The sequence below is a fragment of the Athene noctua genome, chromosome 8 (genome assembly GCF_965140245.1).
Source record: "Athene noctua chromosome 8, bAthNoc1.hap1.1, whole genome shotgun sequence".
Lineage (NCBI taxonomy): Eukaryota > Metazoa > Chordata > Aves > Strigiformes > Strigidae > Athene > Athene noctua.
The window spans coordinates 23,767,641-23,782,323 of record NC_134044.1 but is presented as its reverse complement, the minus strand read 5'-3'; the positions used below and the strand labels follow the sequence as shown (position 1 = coordinate 23,782,323).

Genomic DNA, 14,683 nt, shown 5'->3' with positions numbered 1-14,683 from the left:
TCCGTGTGCCCTGGGCCCAGCCGCTGCCAAGGGGAGCAGTTCCAGGCAACCCGGGAGCATCCCAGATCCAGCGTGTTTCCATGAGAAACACCCTTATTTCAGCTAAAACCCCATACTGTTCCCCATTTAAGGCATCACAAAACAATTCCAGAAAGATTATTTTTTTAAAAAGTATGTTTATTCTATAATTTTATTTAGAACTGGGATTTTTTTTTTTTTTTTTTTTTTTTTTACCTTGGGTAGGTGACAAATTTTGGTTTAACACAGGAATATTTCTTGTACCTAAGATGACAAAAATTTCTAACTGGGTCTTTCTCATCCCCAACACACAGAAAATGTAAACCCCATATTATTCAGCCTTGACACAAATGACTACTTAATACAGTCCTATCTTCAGCAAATTAAAATATTTATTTAAATAGCCAGATTCACATGCATTATGAATCTAATGCAGAAAAAAAATAATATGCAGTAATTTCAACAATAATGTTGCTTTAAAAAATGAATTCATTATAGCAAAAAGTCATAGAAATATAAGTGAGAGTCCTGGAAAGGACAAGTTCCCTTTAAAAATTGACATGAAAAGGTAATAAAAGAAAAATATGTTTCTAAGAAGGAAAAGGTCAGCTTTTAAGCCAGCTTTACTGGAACTGAAGTAAAACCTTACTGATTCTAAAGGTTGCAGAAGAAAGTTTCTGGAATTTGTGAGGCAATAAGACTCTCAAGCATCTTTAACCTTTTTCCATAACAGCAGATGGAGTTTCTGTAATTTTCACAGTCAGTTTTGTGTAGACTACCGATGTGAAAGGGCCGTTAGGAAAGAAGCTTTGTCAAGAAAGCAGCACAAGGTGAGATTCCTGAGGTCTCAAGCTTTTTACACCGAGCTGTCCCTTTCTGTATTATTTTGCGCTCACACCTTCTCTTTTACCTCGTGCCGTGCTCCCTGCCTCCTTTGCTTTGCATATTCCCATTCCCTTGCTTTCCCAAGCATCTGCCCTTAAAGTCCGCACCCGGGATCCTTGAGTCTAATAATTTGTACCTATATTTTTCAACAAAAATCATTGTTATCAAACCTCCAGCAAAACTGGGTCTAGTCCCACTGCACTGTCATCTATTTATCTTTTCAAAAGAGAGATAAAAAGGCTGGATGGAATTTTTTTGAGGTTTCTCATGCTTCCACTGACCCCCACATATATCTTGTGCTTGCTCTCCCTCCTTCCTCACATTTTGAAATCTACTGCTCTGGCTAAACTGAATCAATAGCTCTTTGAGGAATCTGTATTTTTCCAGGTGCTTGTAAAGTCGGTTGAAAAAAAAAAAATAAAAATACTGTGGCCTGAGAAAGATTCATTTCTTTAAAAATAACCCCCCAAACGCTTACAAGATATCTAGGAGACAAGCAATCTACCTACATAAACTCACACCCTGAAGCCAGGAAAGGGTTGCTGACAACCAACTTCCAGAGACAACACAGGGCACCCACCAAGGTCTCCTTCAGGCCTCTCGGGGTTCCATCAGCTCTTCTGATGTAGCCTCATTGTCTATTTCCACAAGGTATGAGATCTCTGCTCCCACAAGCTGATACAACAGGATTCATTTAATGATTTAATCCCCTGGAACTTTCTCCCCGTGGGTGTTACTGAGAAATGAAACTATCTAACTATTAAATAAATGTTATATTCCTGTGTTACTGATGTCTAGGTAACTGGAAAGAGCAGCAAGTTTCAACTGCATGTTACATTTTGCCCATCAAAAAATAACAGGTGTTTCTATTTTAGAGCCTTTTGTAAGAAAAGCACTTAAGACTTTTAAATGTCAGACACATAAAGAATAATTTTTTTTGTCATCAGTCCTGATCTAAATTTTAGTGCAAATAAATGCACTTGATTAAGAAAAATCTTAGCCACTTTTCTTAAGTGATGCTACCTAAAATTTGTCTAAATTCTGTCAGTCTCAGGAAGGAGAGCCTTAGAGGGTTCATCAGACTACCCCACTTGCTTTATGAGATTGTAATTCTGGATTTTCAAGTATTTTCCAAAAATAACTAATGCCCAAGTCACTCTCCATAGGCTTAGTGACCCTGTATTTATATACTGGACATTTAGGTCTATTTAGGTATCATTCACATTCTTTTTAAACCTTTAACTGAGAAGTGATCACCTGTTAATCCTCAGCCCTGATAAATATGCTTCTCCTGACTTTGCAGGCACAACATTTTATATATCTTTTTTGGGGATCTAGAGGTTAAGTAGATATTAATGTACACTCACCAGTATCTTTTCCAGAAATCATACTGCAGAAACAACATCGACTCCAATACAGCAGAACTTGTTCCAAACCTAGGAGAAACCTGGTCCCTGGTTCAGGGTGTGAGGGAAACTGAAGACCTGCCTGAAAAGGACTTTGTAAGAGTACAGAGAAAGAACAGAACAGGGGAAAAGCCAGTGAAGCTTGGCCTGGCCTGGAACTGCAAAATGATGGCCCAAACTGGTACTTCAGGGTGACAAAAGGACCTCAGGTTAGGTTGTATTTTGACTGTAAGTCATTGTTGCAATTGCTGTGTATGAAATAAAGTAATTGTAGGACTGTGTAATAACTGGCTAACTCAAGTGTCAAAACTGAAGGGTCCTCCTTGGTGTCCAAGCTGTTATTCTGAAACTTGTTCAAGAAAATAGTCCCAATTTATGCATACCTCACCAGCAAATCTATATTCACATAAACAACACCTGCTGTCATCATCTTCTGCTTTTTCCTATTGTTTTTCTTCCAATTTGTAAACAGTCAATGGGCTCTTACTAGCACTAACAGCTGCTGGATCAGTCATGAAAATGCCTCAACCAATAAAAATCTGTAGTATTAAAAAAATGAGTAAGATTTAAGAACTCAATTTGGCATATGAGAATTTAGCATATAACAGAAAATCTCTCTCATTCTATCAAGCCAGCGAGACGTTATGCTCAATCAGGTTTCTGAAATACTGAGCCCCTATGACAGAATTCCCTTCCAGATCAGGAAGTTTTAGTATTAGAGAAAATGAAAAAGGACAGGAAAGCATTTGGTATAATTAATTTGTTTTGGGGTTGGTGGCATTGAGTCAGCTGGTTGGCTTTCATCTCGACCAGTCGCATTTTCTCCTGTCAGCTCTCTTCCCTTCTTTCCTAGAAACCGATTATTCTGAAACTCTGCACAATATGCACCCACCAATATCCATGGCTGGGCAGAGCTTACTAAATTATTAATAGCATTAAATATTTTTACGGTGGTCACAGTAATTATCTCTCTGCCTTTGGCGCAGTGCCCGAAGGCGGTCAGAAGGACACGCTGTGACCACGCCGTGACGGGCTGGATCAGGGCAGGAGGAGGGGAGCGGCCACGGCCAGGCCCGGCGAGCCGACAACCGCCACCGCCATGCGGCCCCGGGACACGCGTTGAAGCGGGCCGCAGCCGGCGCTCTGACAGCGGCCCGGCCCGGCCCGGCCCGGCCCGGCGCTCCATCCGGGCCCGGCGGCCGTTAGAACCGTTGGAAGCCCTCCCGCAGCCAACCAGCAACGCGCTCTCGGGTGCCCCAACAACGCCTGTTCGCCTGCCCAGGAAACGGCCCACCGCCAATAGGAGACCGCTCGGCTATGAGCGGCGGGCGCAGCATCCAATCAGCGAGGGAAAAATCGAAGCACCGTCCAAAAAGGTCGGGAAAAGGGCGGGACATCTCGGAGAGATGTCGAATGAGGTGGCGGCTTGCAGAGGGGCGGTGGGACCGGCAGCCAATCCGCGGCGCACTTAGCGCGGCGGCTCGCTTTTTGAATTGGTGGTGGCGGCGGCCGCTCATGGCGGTGGTTGTCCTTGCGGTTGGCGACAGGTGGCCTCGGCGGTGAGGGCAGAGCCGGCCCTGGGCACCGGCGGCGGGCGGGGGCGGCGGGGCCGGGCTGGGGCTGGGGGCGGCGGCGGCGGCCGCCGAGCCCGAGCCCGAGGAGGGCAGCGGCGAGTGCGGGCGGCCTGGGGCGGGGCCGGCCGAGGTGGGCCGGGGCTGTGCCCAGGGCACCTGTGAGGCCCGCGGGCCGCTGGGGGCAGCTCCGCGGTTCAGCGCGGCTCTGGGCTCTCTTGAGGCCGCTGGCAACCCCCTCTGGGCAGGGAGGAGGTCCGTGCCCGCCGGCACCTGCTGGCTCCTAAGGTGAGAGTAGCCGGTGATACCTGGTCTTGCCTCCGGCCACCTGCTAGTAAGGCAGCTTGACCACGCTTCTGGGTAGCTCCTCGGGAGGGAAAAGGGCAACACGGGAAGTTTTAAAATATTGTTTCTATGCTTTAAAGAACACTTTAGCATGTGGATGGCTTGTGACCTTTGAGCTTTTCATAAGCTATTGGGGGGTTATTTATAAGTGTAATGCTGTAAGAGCATTTAGGTCTGCCTCAATCCTGTAGTGATGATGTTCTGTCTTTCGCCCTTTTTTTATATGAGGGAAAACTGCCATGTTAATATCTTCTGCGTGCTGTTTGTTCTCTTCAGTATCTTGGTGCTCTCAGTGTGTAAGCTTAGTGACTAATGTTAATTAGTATGTGACTGTTAGAACAGGGGCTACTTTTTAAAAGGCACCCAGAATGGAACCCTATAAATAAATAAATTGGCAAAGCCATAAAGAAAATCAGTGCCCAGCCCAAAGTATGAACCTGTCCCAAATATGCTACGAAGTTCTCTTAAGTGTGTGTCCTTAGGTAGAACAATAACAGCGTGACATCATATTCATGTCTCTGACTTTAAAAATAATCTGTAGGTTTCAAATTTAATGGTACCCTTGAGGGTTTGGGGTTTTTTGGTCTGATTTTACGTATAACTGTGTTAATGATTATTAATAATATGGTTTGAATCTTCCAAGATTATGCTTCCCTTCACCCTCTCTGCCAAAAAAGAGTTAACTGTATAACAGTCCCCACTGCTATCTCTAAAACCTTCTGAACAGGTGATCCCTAAAGATTCTGGTTAAAGTTACTTTCTCCTCTTGCTAGGTCTCAGGGTTTCCTGAGATAAACTAGCTGGGTGACCGGGATTTACTGCTAGGAAACTTAGTTCTCTGGAGCCTGCACAGCTGTGTGTGACGAAATTGCAACTAAGGTGGCCATTCTGATAATTGAATATGCCTGGAATGATGGTAGATTTGTAGTGTTGGCTTATTGCTCATCACTGTGTTAGGAATTTACGTGATGTATTATGAAGACACGAATCCTGTCCAGGAGTCTCAGACATGATCTTCCGAACTCTAGAAGATAAATTCTTTTCTATATTGCTGTTATGTCAAAACACCTGTTGTTTTTTGTCTTCTGATTTTTACTTTGCTATGTAAGTGAACAGGCATTTCGCACCTTGAAAAATAGTATGTGCCATTCTCTAAGGGTTTTGCTACCTCATGAGTCCTCTTTCAGACAGTGTTTTAATGTATTATTTGGGTGGCTACTGTTTTAAAGGGGTGTTGACAGTCATGAGGAGAATTTCAGTTAAAGTGATACAGAATATCAGAGATCAGATACAGTGGCTATTCTACTTAACTTCTGATATCACTGTACAAATATTTAACTTTGTGTGAATGCTAAATCACAGGAAATGCCTGCATCATGCTTCACGCACAGAGGAAAATGTACTGCGTGTTGAGTAGGTGTCTTAGAACAGATTTTCTGGTACAAGATTCAGGTAGCTACCTGTATAAAATGAGAGGAATTAGAATTCTGCCTTTCCAGTATGTGACAAGCTTGTTTGGTGGGCAGGGAGAGCACAGCTATGTATATTCTATCTGTGAGAAGATGGAAGGCCTTTCTACCTGGTGATGAATGGCTACTTCTACTATATTATGGTTAATATAGGGCAGTAGACTAGATCATACAGATAGACGTATATATGTTTATTAACTTTGTAGAGACTTCTGTGTGTTTTGAGAAACCTATTTTTTCTTTGAGTAAACATTGCAAGTTCCACTCCTGGGTGGTCATTTTTATGTAACCACAGTAACTCTAGCCAGTTCACCTGAAAAATCAAATTTTGGCAAGATGCTTTCTGTACCCTAGTTCTTCTGCTAATGTTTCCCTTTAACAATGCTAATCTTGGTCTCAAATCTAGTTTATATTGTTTATCACTGAAGCAAACAAGTGCTTTTAGTTTGTTGATGTTTTGTGGTGAAAGTTCTCAAAACAAAGGCTAGAGTTAGTGTTTCCTTGCTGCTCAGGGTGAAGGACCCTCTCTGCAGCTTTCTGTGCCAATTAATAATTTCATGGTAGGCCGTCTGCTCAGAATTTTTTCTGTAACAGGTTTATTGTAAGTCCTTTCTACCAACTGTGTGACTCCTAATGCTCCTCTTAGAACTACTCTATCAGTGTAAGTGGGATTTTAAATGAGTCTAAATGTTTTTGCTTTTCAGAAGTCTGAAATTTCTTCTGACTGCTTTAGTCATAGAACTCTTATTCATGAGCTTTTTGCAACTGTAACTTAGTTTACCACACCTATGTTCCAGCTGTTGAAGAAATAAGACACGGTCATGGCTGACAACAGTACCCTGGTGTCTGAAACCGGGAGGAGCCTCTTGGCTGATTCTTCTGTTCTTGATTCAAAAATTATAGAAACCTCCAAAGAGCATGTATTTCCTGGATCTATTTTGGATGTTGAAGGTAATGGGAGAAGCTTATTTTGGGACTACTGTGTTGTAATGACTGATTACTTTGCAGGTATTTAGTGACTTTGAAAAACCAAAAATGCTTTGATGTGCTATGAAATTGTATTAGGGTAGCCAAAACGGTGTTGCTCTAGTATCCTTTCACCAACAAAGGAACTGTCTTAATTTTTAACTCATCTTGTTACAAAAATTTGGGTTACAACCATGAACTTAAATGAGTCTTCTGGCTGATGTCTAGAAAGCTGTTAGTTCCATTTGATGCTTCTGTGGAATAAATCATTCTAGGTGAGGTTTTGACACCATTGGAAACTACAGCTGCTCTGTTGTGTACAGCTAGACCTTAGAGATGAATAGTCCTGAGCTTGAACGTAAGTCAAGAACAAATCTTGAAATTAAAACCCAAGAAATATTTCTGTTTTCCTTGCAATGCAGTAGCCAAAATCCAGTGGCAGTCTTTTTGGTGCAAATGACATGGAGGCGACACTTGTCCCTTCCTCCTAATATTTTGAAAGCTTATTAATACATGGAGGAAAAGAGTAAGATATCTAACTTTAAGTTCTGATATTCCTTGGTGAAACTGAGCAGTTACTAGGAAGTAATGAACCTTGTCATCCAGGAAGCACAGAAACTAGGGAAGATACCAGGTGTCTGTTTTCCAGCAAGTCTTAGTATCTAATTCTGCTAGAAGCATTGTCAATAAGTCAATAATTCTGTTGATTTTCTTTTCTTTGTTTTATTCTTTTTGCCCTTGCTGACTCTTCTTGCATGTTCTTGTTTTGACTATAAGGTCATGAACTGTACGATCTTGTTTTACCATATGCCAGAAAGTTTAGGCTTTATGGTCAATTTGGTGTGCCTTAATTAAAGGACGGGCTTCTTGAGGTAACACTTACTTTTAGGCTTGTTCCTGATAATCAAGGTATCTTGAAAGGTTGCAATCTGCCTGTGTTCTGTGCATTATTGCTTAATTTAGACCTAACATGGATTTTTCTATTAAAAGGCAAATATTATCCTTGTTTCTCTATAAACAGAAGAAATGCCTCAAATAGAAACAAGAGTGGTTTTGGTTCAGGAAGCAGGGAAACATGAGGAGCTTCTGAAAGCCTTGGAGGTATGTGGGTCTAAGGTAAAACAGTCCCTGGAATGAGATGGTATGCTTTTAGACTTCTAGTAGCCAATTTGGTTCTGTTCTTAATGTCTCCTCTTCTGCAGACCATTAAGATAATGGAAGTACCAGTTATAAAGATAAAGGAAACTAGTCCTGGTAAATCAGAAGAAAAACTAATAAAAAGTATTATTCATATGGTATGTCATGCAATTAAGCACGTGTGCTTGCATGCAGCATGTTGTACTTCACTGGGACGGAAATGTGCACATGCTTTAATTTATATTAATTGGGCATAATGGTCACTATATGCTAATGTTTCTGATGGTGTTACTTAAAGCTTGTCAAAATTGGCACTTTTACACTTTCTCAAATACAGAAGTAATATCTCCAGCTCTTAATTAGTGGTGTTTTCTAACAGGGGGATAGAAATATCGATGGAGACATTCAACTGCATGCTTATATTCAGTCAACACATAAGTTTTTGCTATGAACTGACTTCATAATTGGTTAACTGACTTCTCTTTCAACTGAAAGCTGCATTTAAAATTAAGTATAAGAAGTGGTTCTCCATTTCTTGATGTGGAAAACCAGGAAAATAAAATTTGGAACTAATGATTGAGATTGGAACAGACAGAGTTTTTAGAGCCCTTAAAACATCAAGCAGTAAGCAAAATTGACTTCTGTTCTTTAGATCTTATGCAGCACAGAACTTGCTGTTGCGAGATGGATACTACTTTTTGGTAGAATCCAGAAATATTTTAACCTGACAGTCTGAAGTTTCATTTCTCTTTTGTGCTTAATTTGTTTTTTTCTATCTGTAGATATTTTCAAAACTATATATCCGTGTGAACTGATACATAAACTACTAAAGTAACCAGAGTTCTTATTCTTCAGAAGCAGTAATTGTTTTAAGACATTCTTTTAGGTGCAGTTCATAGCTATTCTTATGCTGGAGAACAGTACATCTCTTTCAGCTTTCACAAATCCTAAGAGTCTGTCTCTGGAATCTGAATCATACTTTTTATTTTCATGGTCCAAAATAAAAATCAGTTGAGTTTTGACACTGGTGTAAGTATGTTGCCTGAATAATGCTTTCCCCTTCATCCAGGAAATTAAAGTGCCCTACATAAAGACAGACACGTTAGAAGAGCTTGGAGATTCTGATTCCCCAGAATTTGAGACTATCTTTGTTGTATCAGACTTCCAAGATTCTATCTTTAACAACCTCTGCAAAGCAGATTGCCGTGTCATTGGACCTCCAGTGGTACTGCACTGTGCACAAAAAGGAGAGGTATGTGCCTTCTCGTGAAATCAGTTGAGTAGTTTTCTGGTGCAATGAGTTCTAAATATTAAGTGCTCAAAATAAAAACTATTTTGTCAGTCAATCATAAATAATCTTAGCAAGAGAATTTGAATAAATCAAGTATGTAGTATTGTGTTAGACTACTGCATGTAGTGAGAAAGCACGGGGAGACAGCAGTAAGGCTACAACTACTGCAGTACTTACTGGAGTTGTTGACCCACTAGTTGGGATTTTGCCATTAGGAAAGGCAGCACATAAATGATGCTCCAGCAGAATCTTTATATTTTCAGATCTTGTCACATAGGAGGGATGGATTGGGGAGGGGTGAAAAAAGCATGGAGCGCTACCTGTGGAACTTGGGATGCTCTAGTTACTTTATCAGAACACTGGCAGGTCTGGAGCTGAGCTGTAACTGAATGCACAGACTTAGACTAGTGTCTGAAGCATTTCAATACTAGGAGCAAGAGTACTGTATTAAAGATAATGCTAAAGCTCTAATGGAAGCAGTATACTTTTGATACTTTTGACTAATAAGCTTATTTTCTTACTTTCAGCCTTTACCTTTCTCCTGTCGTCCACTGTACTGTGCAAGTATGTTGAACTTGGTACTGTGCTTCACGGGATTCAGGAAGAAAGATGAATTAGTAAGATTTTATTTTTCCTTTGGATTGGTAAAACGATTTTTTTTTTTTTCCCGAAATACTCTTCTCTGCTATCACCCACAGGGTTTAGTATTCACTAGAGCTTGTATGTGGGGAATAAATTGTTCTTTTGTTTTCTTGCATGTCCAGAGGCAGCGATATTTGAGGATGGGAACGAAACTGTTTCCTTGTCCAACTAATTCTGCCCATGCCATTTTTGGTCACTTTTTGTTGAGTGACACTAAACAGCTCTAAATCAGTAGGGCTTAAAGATTTGTAGACTGAGGCTTCAGATTAGATGATGTTTATCCAATAGTGTTCTCTTACATGCACAGGTAGTAGTGTGGCCAAGTAAAGCTTTGTTGTCCTGTTCAGAGCATTTGCAGACATGTTATCTTAATGCCATGCTATCTTGCTATTATGGTATCAGAACTTTAGTCTTGACCTATCTAGGTATGAAGTGGCTTGATACTGTAGCACTATTCCATTTCAGTGATGCAGTTGGCACCTAATTTTCTTATTGGACACCAGGGAATAAACAATATGGTTCCACATCTTCATCTGGAAAAAAAACCCCAAACAACAAACCAAAACAAAAGCCGTTGCCCAGTGTTAGGGGTAGTTAAGTTTGATCTGTTAGATTTAAATTGAACAAATTGTTATCTTGTGTAAATTCTGTCAATTACCCCTTCAGGTAGAAAATCAATGAGAAAAACATGCTTCAGATCTGTTATGTGTGAAAAGGTGAAGGTATGATGATCATGAGAGTACAGGTGGCTTGGGTAGTCTTCCTCAAGCTACACAGCAGGACTGTATTTTTTTTTTTTAATTGATAGTTCTTCTGCTCTATCAGCTTTATCTTCTCCTATAGATGTGAACAAATTGTTTTAAGAACACATTGGAGTATTTCTGTTCCTAGACATTTAATGTAAATTCCTGTAGCCTGCTTTATAAACTACTTTTGTTCTGTTCTTTCTCTGCACTGTACACTTCAAAAGATATACTGAAAACTTATTTAATCTTTATTTTTCAGGTTAAGCTTGTGACCTTGGTTCATCATATGGGTGGAATCATTCGAAAGGACTTTAGCTCAAAAGTTACACATCTGGTGGCTAACTCAACACATGGAGACAAATTCAGAGTATGTAAGCTTGAGTTGGTGTTCCTGGAAACTTTCAGAATTTGGCTCTTGTAGACTAAGTTTGTAAATTATAGTTCAGCCCTAAGTTGCTGGTTTTCTTTCCTGTACTAACAACAATGACTTGTAAGGATGAGTTCAATCTTCATCTGGAGTTGAGCTTTGACATGTTTTTGTCTCTGAAGATGTAAATAATTGCCTGAACGTAGAAATTTTGAAATACTCAAATATAGTAAAAAAACAAGAACCAAAATGTTTAACTAGTGAAGTACTGACATTATCAGTACTTAAAATACTTAAGACACTGATGAACATTTGTTCATCAATGAACAAGTGTTTATGTATCAACACGCCTGCTTTTTTGACTGTCCAAACAAACTTTGAGATAACTTGTAAAAGACTTTTAGTACTGGATTTGTGTGCATCTTCTTTTAAAAATTATTTTAACTTGTTATGTATAAGTTTTCAATGCTTTCTTTATGTATGAATATATGCAAATTGTTTTTTTTTCTAACAACTCTGAAAGGGAGTCCTTCAGGACATGAATATCCAGTTGACAAGTAACTACAAATTTATAGGGTTTTTTTGTACCATGGAGTCTGACATAGCAATGCCTATGTCCCTTGACTTGCCCTTGTTTGAGTTGTTAGTAGGCTGTTGCTTTTTTTCCTAGTCTGTCTTTCTAATCTTTCAGTTGGAAGAGAAGACCTATTCTCTAGCTCTGTTCAAGCACTCCTTTCTGCTAACTCAAATGGAAAAAGTAGGAAAACTATAATCTTTCTCAAGCAGTCATAGAAGTTACTTTTGGAATAGTCTCTTTCTCTTTGGTAAAAGCAGGCTGGGATGTATGTCTTCATATGAAGTATCAAAACCAGAAAAAATATCCTATATTCCACTGGAAAAGATATTTGGCTTTGTGTTTTTGAGAGTGATGAAAGATATCAGACTAACAAAATGGTGCCCTTCGGAGTAAGTGTCAAAATAGTTATTGATCTGATCTCCTAGTCACTCAAGTATTAACACATTCTAACTCTTGTGAGTTACACTTGGACATGATTCCTGAAGAAATATGTTCCCTTTTTGCAGTATTTGTCTTGAAATGTAAAAGCAAGGTTATGAATTTTTCTTGGCAGGGGAAAGACTTAATGGAAATACTTACTTGCTACAATTTGTACTTTTCCTGTTTTGTAGATTGCTGTGAGTCTTGGTACACCTATTCTGAAAGCTGAGTGGATTTATAAGGCTTGGGAGAAAAGGAATGAAATGTAGGTGTTTATTTTCCTTCAGCTTTAACCTTGCATCCTGCTCACCTGTAGTATGGTGAGCTTCTGTTTAAATAGTGACATAGCACGGATTTAGTGACCTTTTGGTGCACTTATTTTTTTTCTTTCAGTGATTTCTGTGCAGCTGATGATGACTTCAGAAGTCAGTTCAAGGTTCCTCCTTTCCAGGATTGCATGTTAAGTTTCCTTGGATTCTCTGATGATGAGAAAGCTAACATGGAAGAAATGACAGAAATGCAAGGTTATTGTTTATGGAAGATGACCTGTGGAAAGAATGGGGTTTATAGCAGATAGATAGTGCACTGAAGCTGAAATACTAGATTGTGAATCCTGAAGTATTAATGAAGACTCTTCAACTTAGAGAGCTATAAATTGATTTTTAGACCTTGGTGTATGCATTAGTTCTGGTAGCTGTTAAAGACTTCCAACTTCCTAGGCTGATTGAAACTAGACAATTTTAAAAAGTAATTATAGGATACTTGAAGATATCCTGGAAAACTTGCTACATAATACATATATTCTGCTTCAGTTTTCATAATCAGTTTTGTGGTGTGTGTCTTCACATAATACACAGAAAGTAGCTGCAATGTTTACAGCTTTGATGTGAATCATCGCTGGTAGAGCACTTGATTGGAAGTGTTCCATTTTTCATCAGTGTAGTACTATATTAATAATCACATTGACAGTAATGATGTAACAGGTAGCTTACAAGTTTCCAGCCTTGTATTGCTAGAGCTGTGTGTGACAGAATGATAGACATAGGAATGGAGCAAGCTTGTAACAGCAAGGCTTCTTCAAGAGAGATGAAAGTTGGCTGGGTTTGTGTGGTTTCTGGTGTGGCTTTTGCTTCCCTTCTTTCCCCTGACCCATTTACCTAATGCTACTTAAAGGATTGTGACATGCACAGGTTCTAGCTTGTGGATGTCTTCAGGGTGAGTATTCCTGGCTTGCTCTTCTAAGAAACAACAAAAGCTTTCCAGAATAATATTGCATTTATTGCCAGACATGTTTAAATGCTCTCTGAACTCTGTGTACTCTTGACTTTTCAATGTGTACATTACATTGCATGCTACATCCTCTATCTCCTAAAAGTTGTGCACTGCTGGGGTGTTATGTAAGCCCAGCAACTGAAGAGTTCTTCTCTCAGTAATGGCAGATACCACAGAACTATCAAGTTATAATATTCAATCTTGCTAATTTGCCTTTTTTTATCTAGGAGGACATTATTTACCCGTTGGTGATGAAAGGTGTACACATCTAGTGGTTGAAGAAAGTACAGTAAAAGATCTTCCCTTTGAACCTTTAAAAAAACTTTACGTTGTAAAGCAAGAGGTTAGTGCCAACAAATTCTTGAAAGAATATTGCTATATAATACTTGGTATGTGGGATATGTTTTTTTCAGAATAAGCCATGTTTGCATTTAGTATGTAAACTGCCTTACTATTATATATTTTTTTTTTTTTTTTTTTTTTTAAACTTTGGGCGAAGCCCTGTAACGTGTTCTTAATGTGTGTTTTCTTTTTTCCTTTAGTGGTTCTGGGGAAGCATTCAAATGGATGCCAGAGCTGGAGAGTCCATGTATTTATTTGAGAAGGTATGTTGATCAATCTTACATAATGCTCAGCATATATTTGGTGGTAAAATTAGCATGGGGACAGAGATCAAATGTTTTAAAGCAGTGTTTAAGTTCCGGATAATCCATTCTAAACTATATACATAGAATACTAGTTTGGAATATTTTTTTCTGCTTCCCAAAGGTTGAACTTATTTTTTAGTCAAACAAAATACTAGTGTGGTTTCCAGTTTTGTGTTTTTCTATTTTTAAAAAAAAGTCTCACCCATTTTCCCTTGGATTCCCTAAGAAGAGTTGTGTTGTGTGTTGATCTCTACAATTAACATACCTTTGCACTGACTTGGGCTGGGTACAGTGGATAAAAACACTAAACTAAACCTTCTTTTACTCCAGTCAGAGAGTCCTGGCCTCAAGAAGTCTGTGTCGCTGCTTTCTCTGAGTACTCCAAACAGCAATCGTAAAAGACGTCGATTGAAAGAAACTCTTGCACAACTGACCAGAGAAACCGACATGTCACCGTTCCCTCCTCGGAAACGCCCATCAGCTGAACATTCGCTTTCTGTTGGGTCCTTGCTGGATATTTCTAACACTCCAGAGTCGAGCACTACCAATGGAGGTAGAGCTAAAAACTTTCATTCAGACGCACTTGCAATGTTTAAGAGCTCTCTGCATCCAAATGGTAACAGTAGTGGTAGGGAAGTCTTACAGGCTTTGCCACAGATTTCCCAACTAATTCCAGGCTTTCTCCTTTTCAAAGTGTGCAGAAAGCAGAAGTGAAGAGTTCAGACAGAGACCAAGCTGCCTCTTGTCATTGCAATAAGCATATTCATACCCAAATGAAAGCAAGGAAGAGACAGAGCTGATAAATATGAAGTACAGTACAGAGTTACTCCAAAATACTTCAAATTCTGTGCTGAAAATCGGCAGCAGATAAGCAACATCGTTAACAGTAAATCATCTAAAAGCTTCTCCTGTAGGATACTTGGA

General features: G+C 39.6%; 1 protein-coding gene across 1 annotated transcript in view; it reads left to right on the top strand.

Moving 5' to 3' along the window:
- Nucleotides 1-3,573: 3,573 nt before the first annotated feature.
- ECT2 (epithelial cell transforming 2) overlaps nt 3,574-14,683 on the top strand; it is a 30,607-nt gene continuing 19,497 nt past the window's right edge. The window contains exons 1-12 of the mRNA XM_074911740.1: nt 3,574-3,685; nt 6,492-6,645; nt 7,682-7,761; nt 7,863-7,955; nt 8,867-9,049; nt 9,616-9,705; nt 10,736-10,843; nt 12,032-12,105; nt 12,234-12,364; nt 13,340-13,455; nt 13,655-13,717; nt 14,090-14,312. Coding sequence (XP_074767841.1) covers nt 6,516-6,645; nt 7,682-7,761; nt 7,863-7,955; nt 8,867-9,049; nt 9,616-9,705; nt 10,736-10,843; nt 12,032-12,105; nt 12,234-12,364; nt 13,340-13,455; nt 13,655-13,717; nt 14,090-14,312 — 1,291 coding nt within the window. The 5' untranslated portion in view covers nt 3,574-3,685; nt 6,492-6,515. The remainder of the gene's footprint in view (nt 3,686-6,491; nt 6,646-7,681; nt 7,762-7,862; nt 7,956-8,866; nt 9,050-9,615; nt 9,706-10,735; nt 10,844-12,031; nt 12,106-12,233; nt 12,365-13,339; nt 13,456-13,654; nt 13,718-14,089; nt 14,313-14,683) is intronic.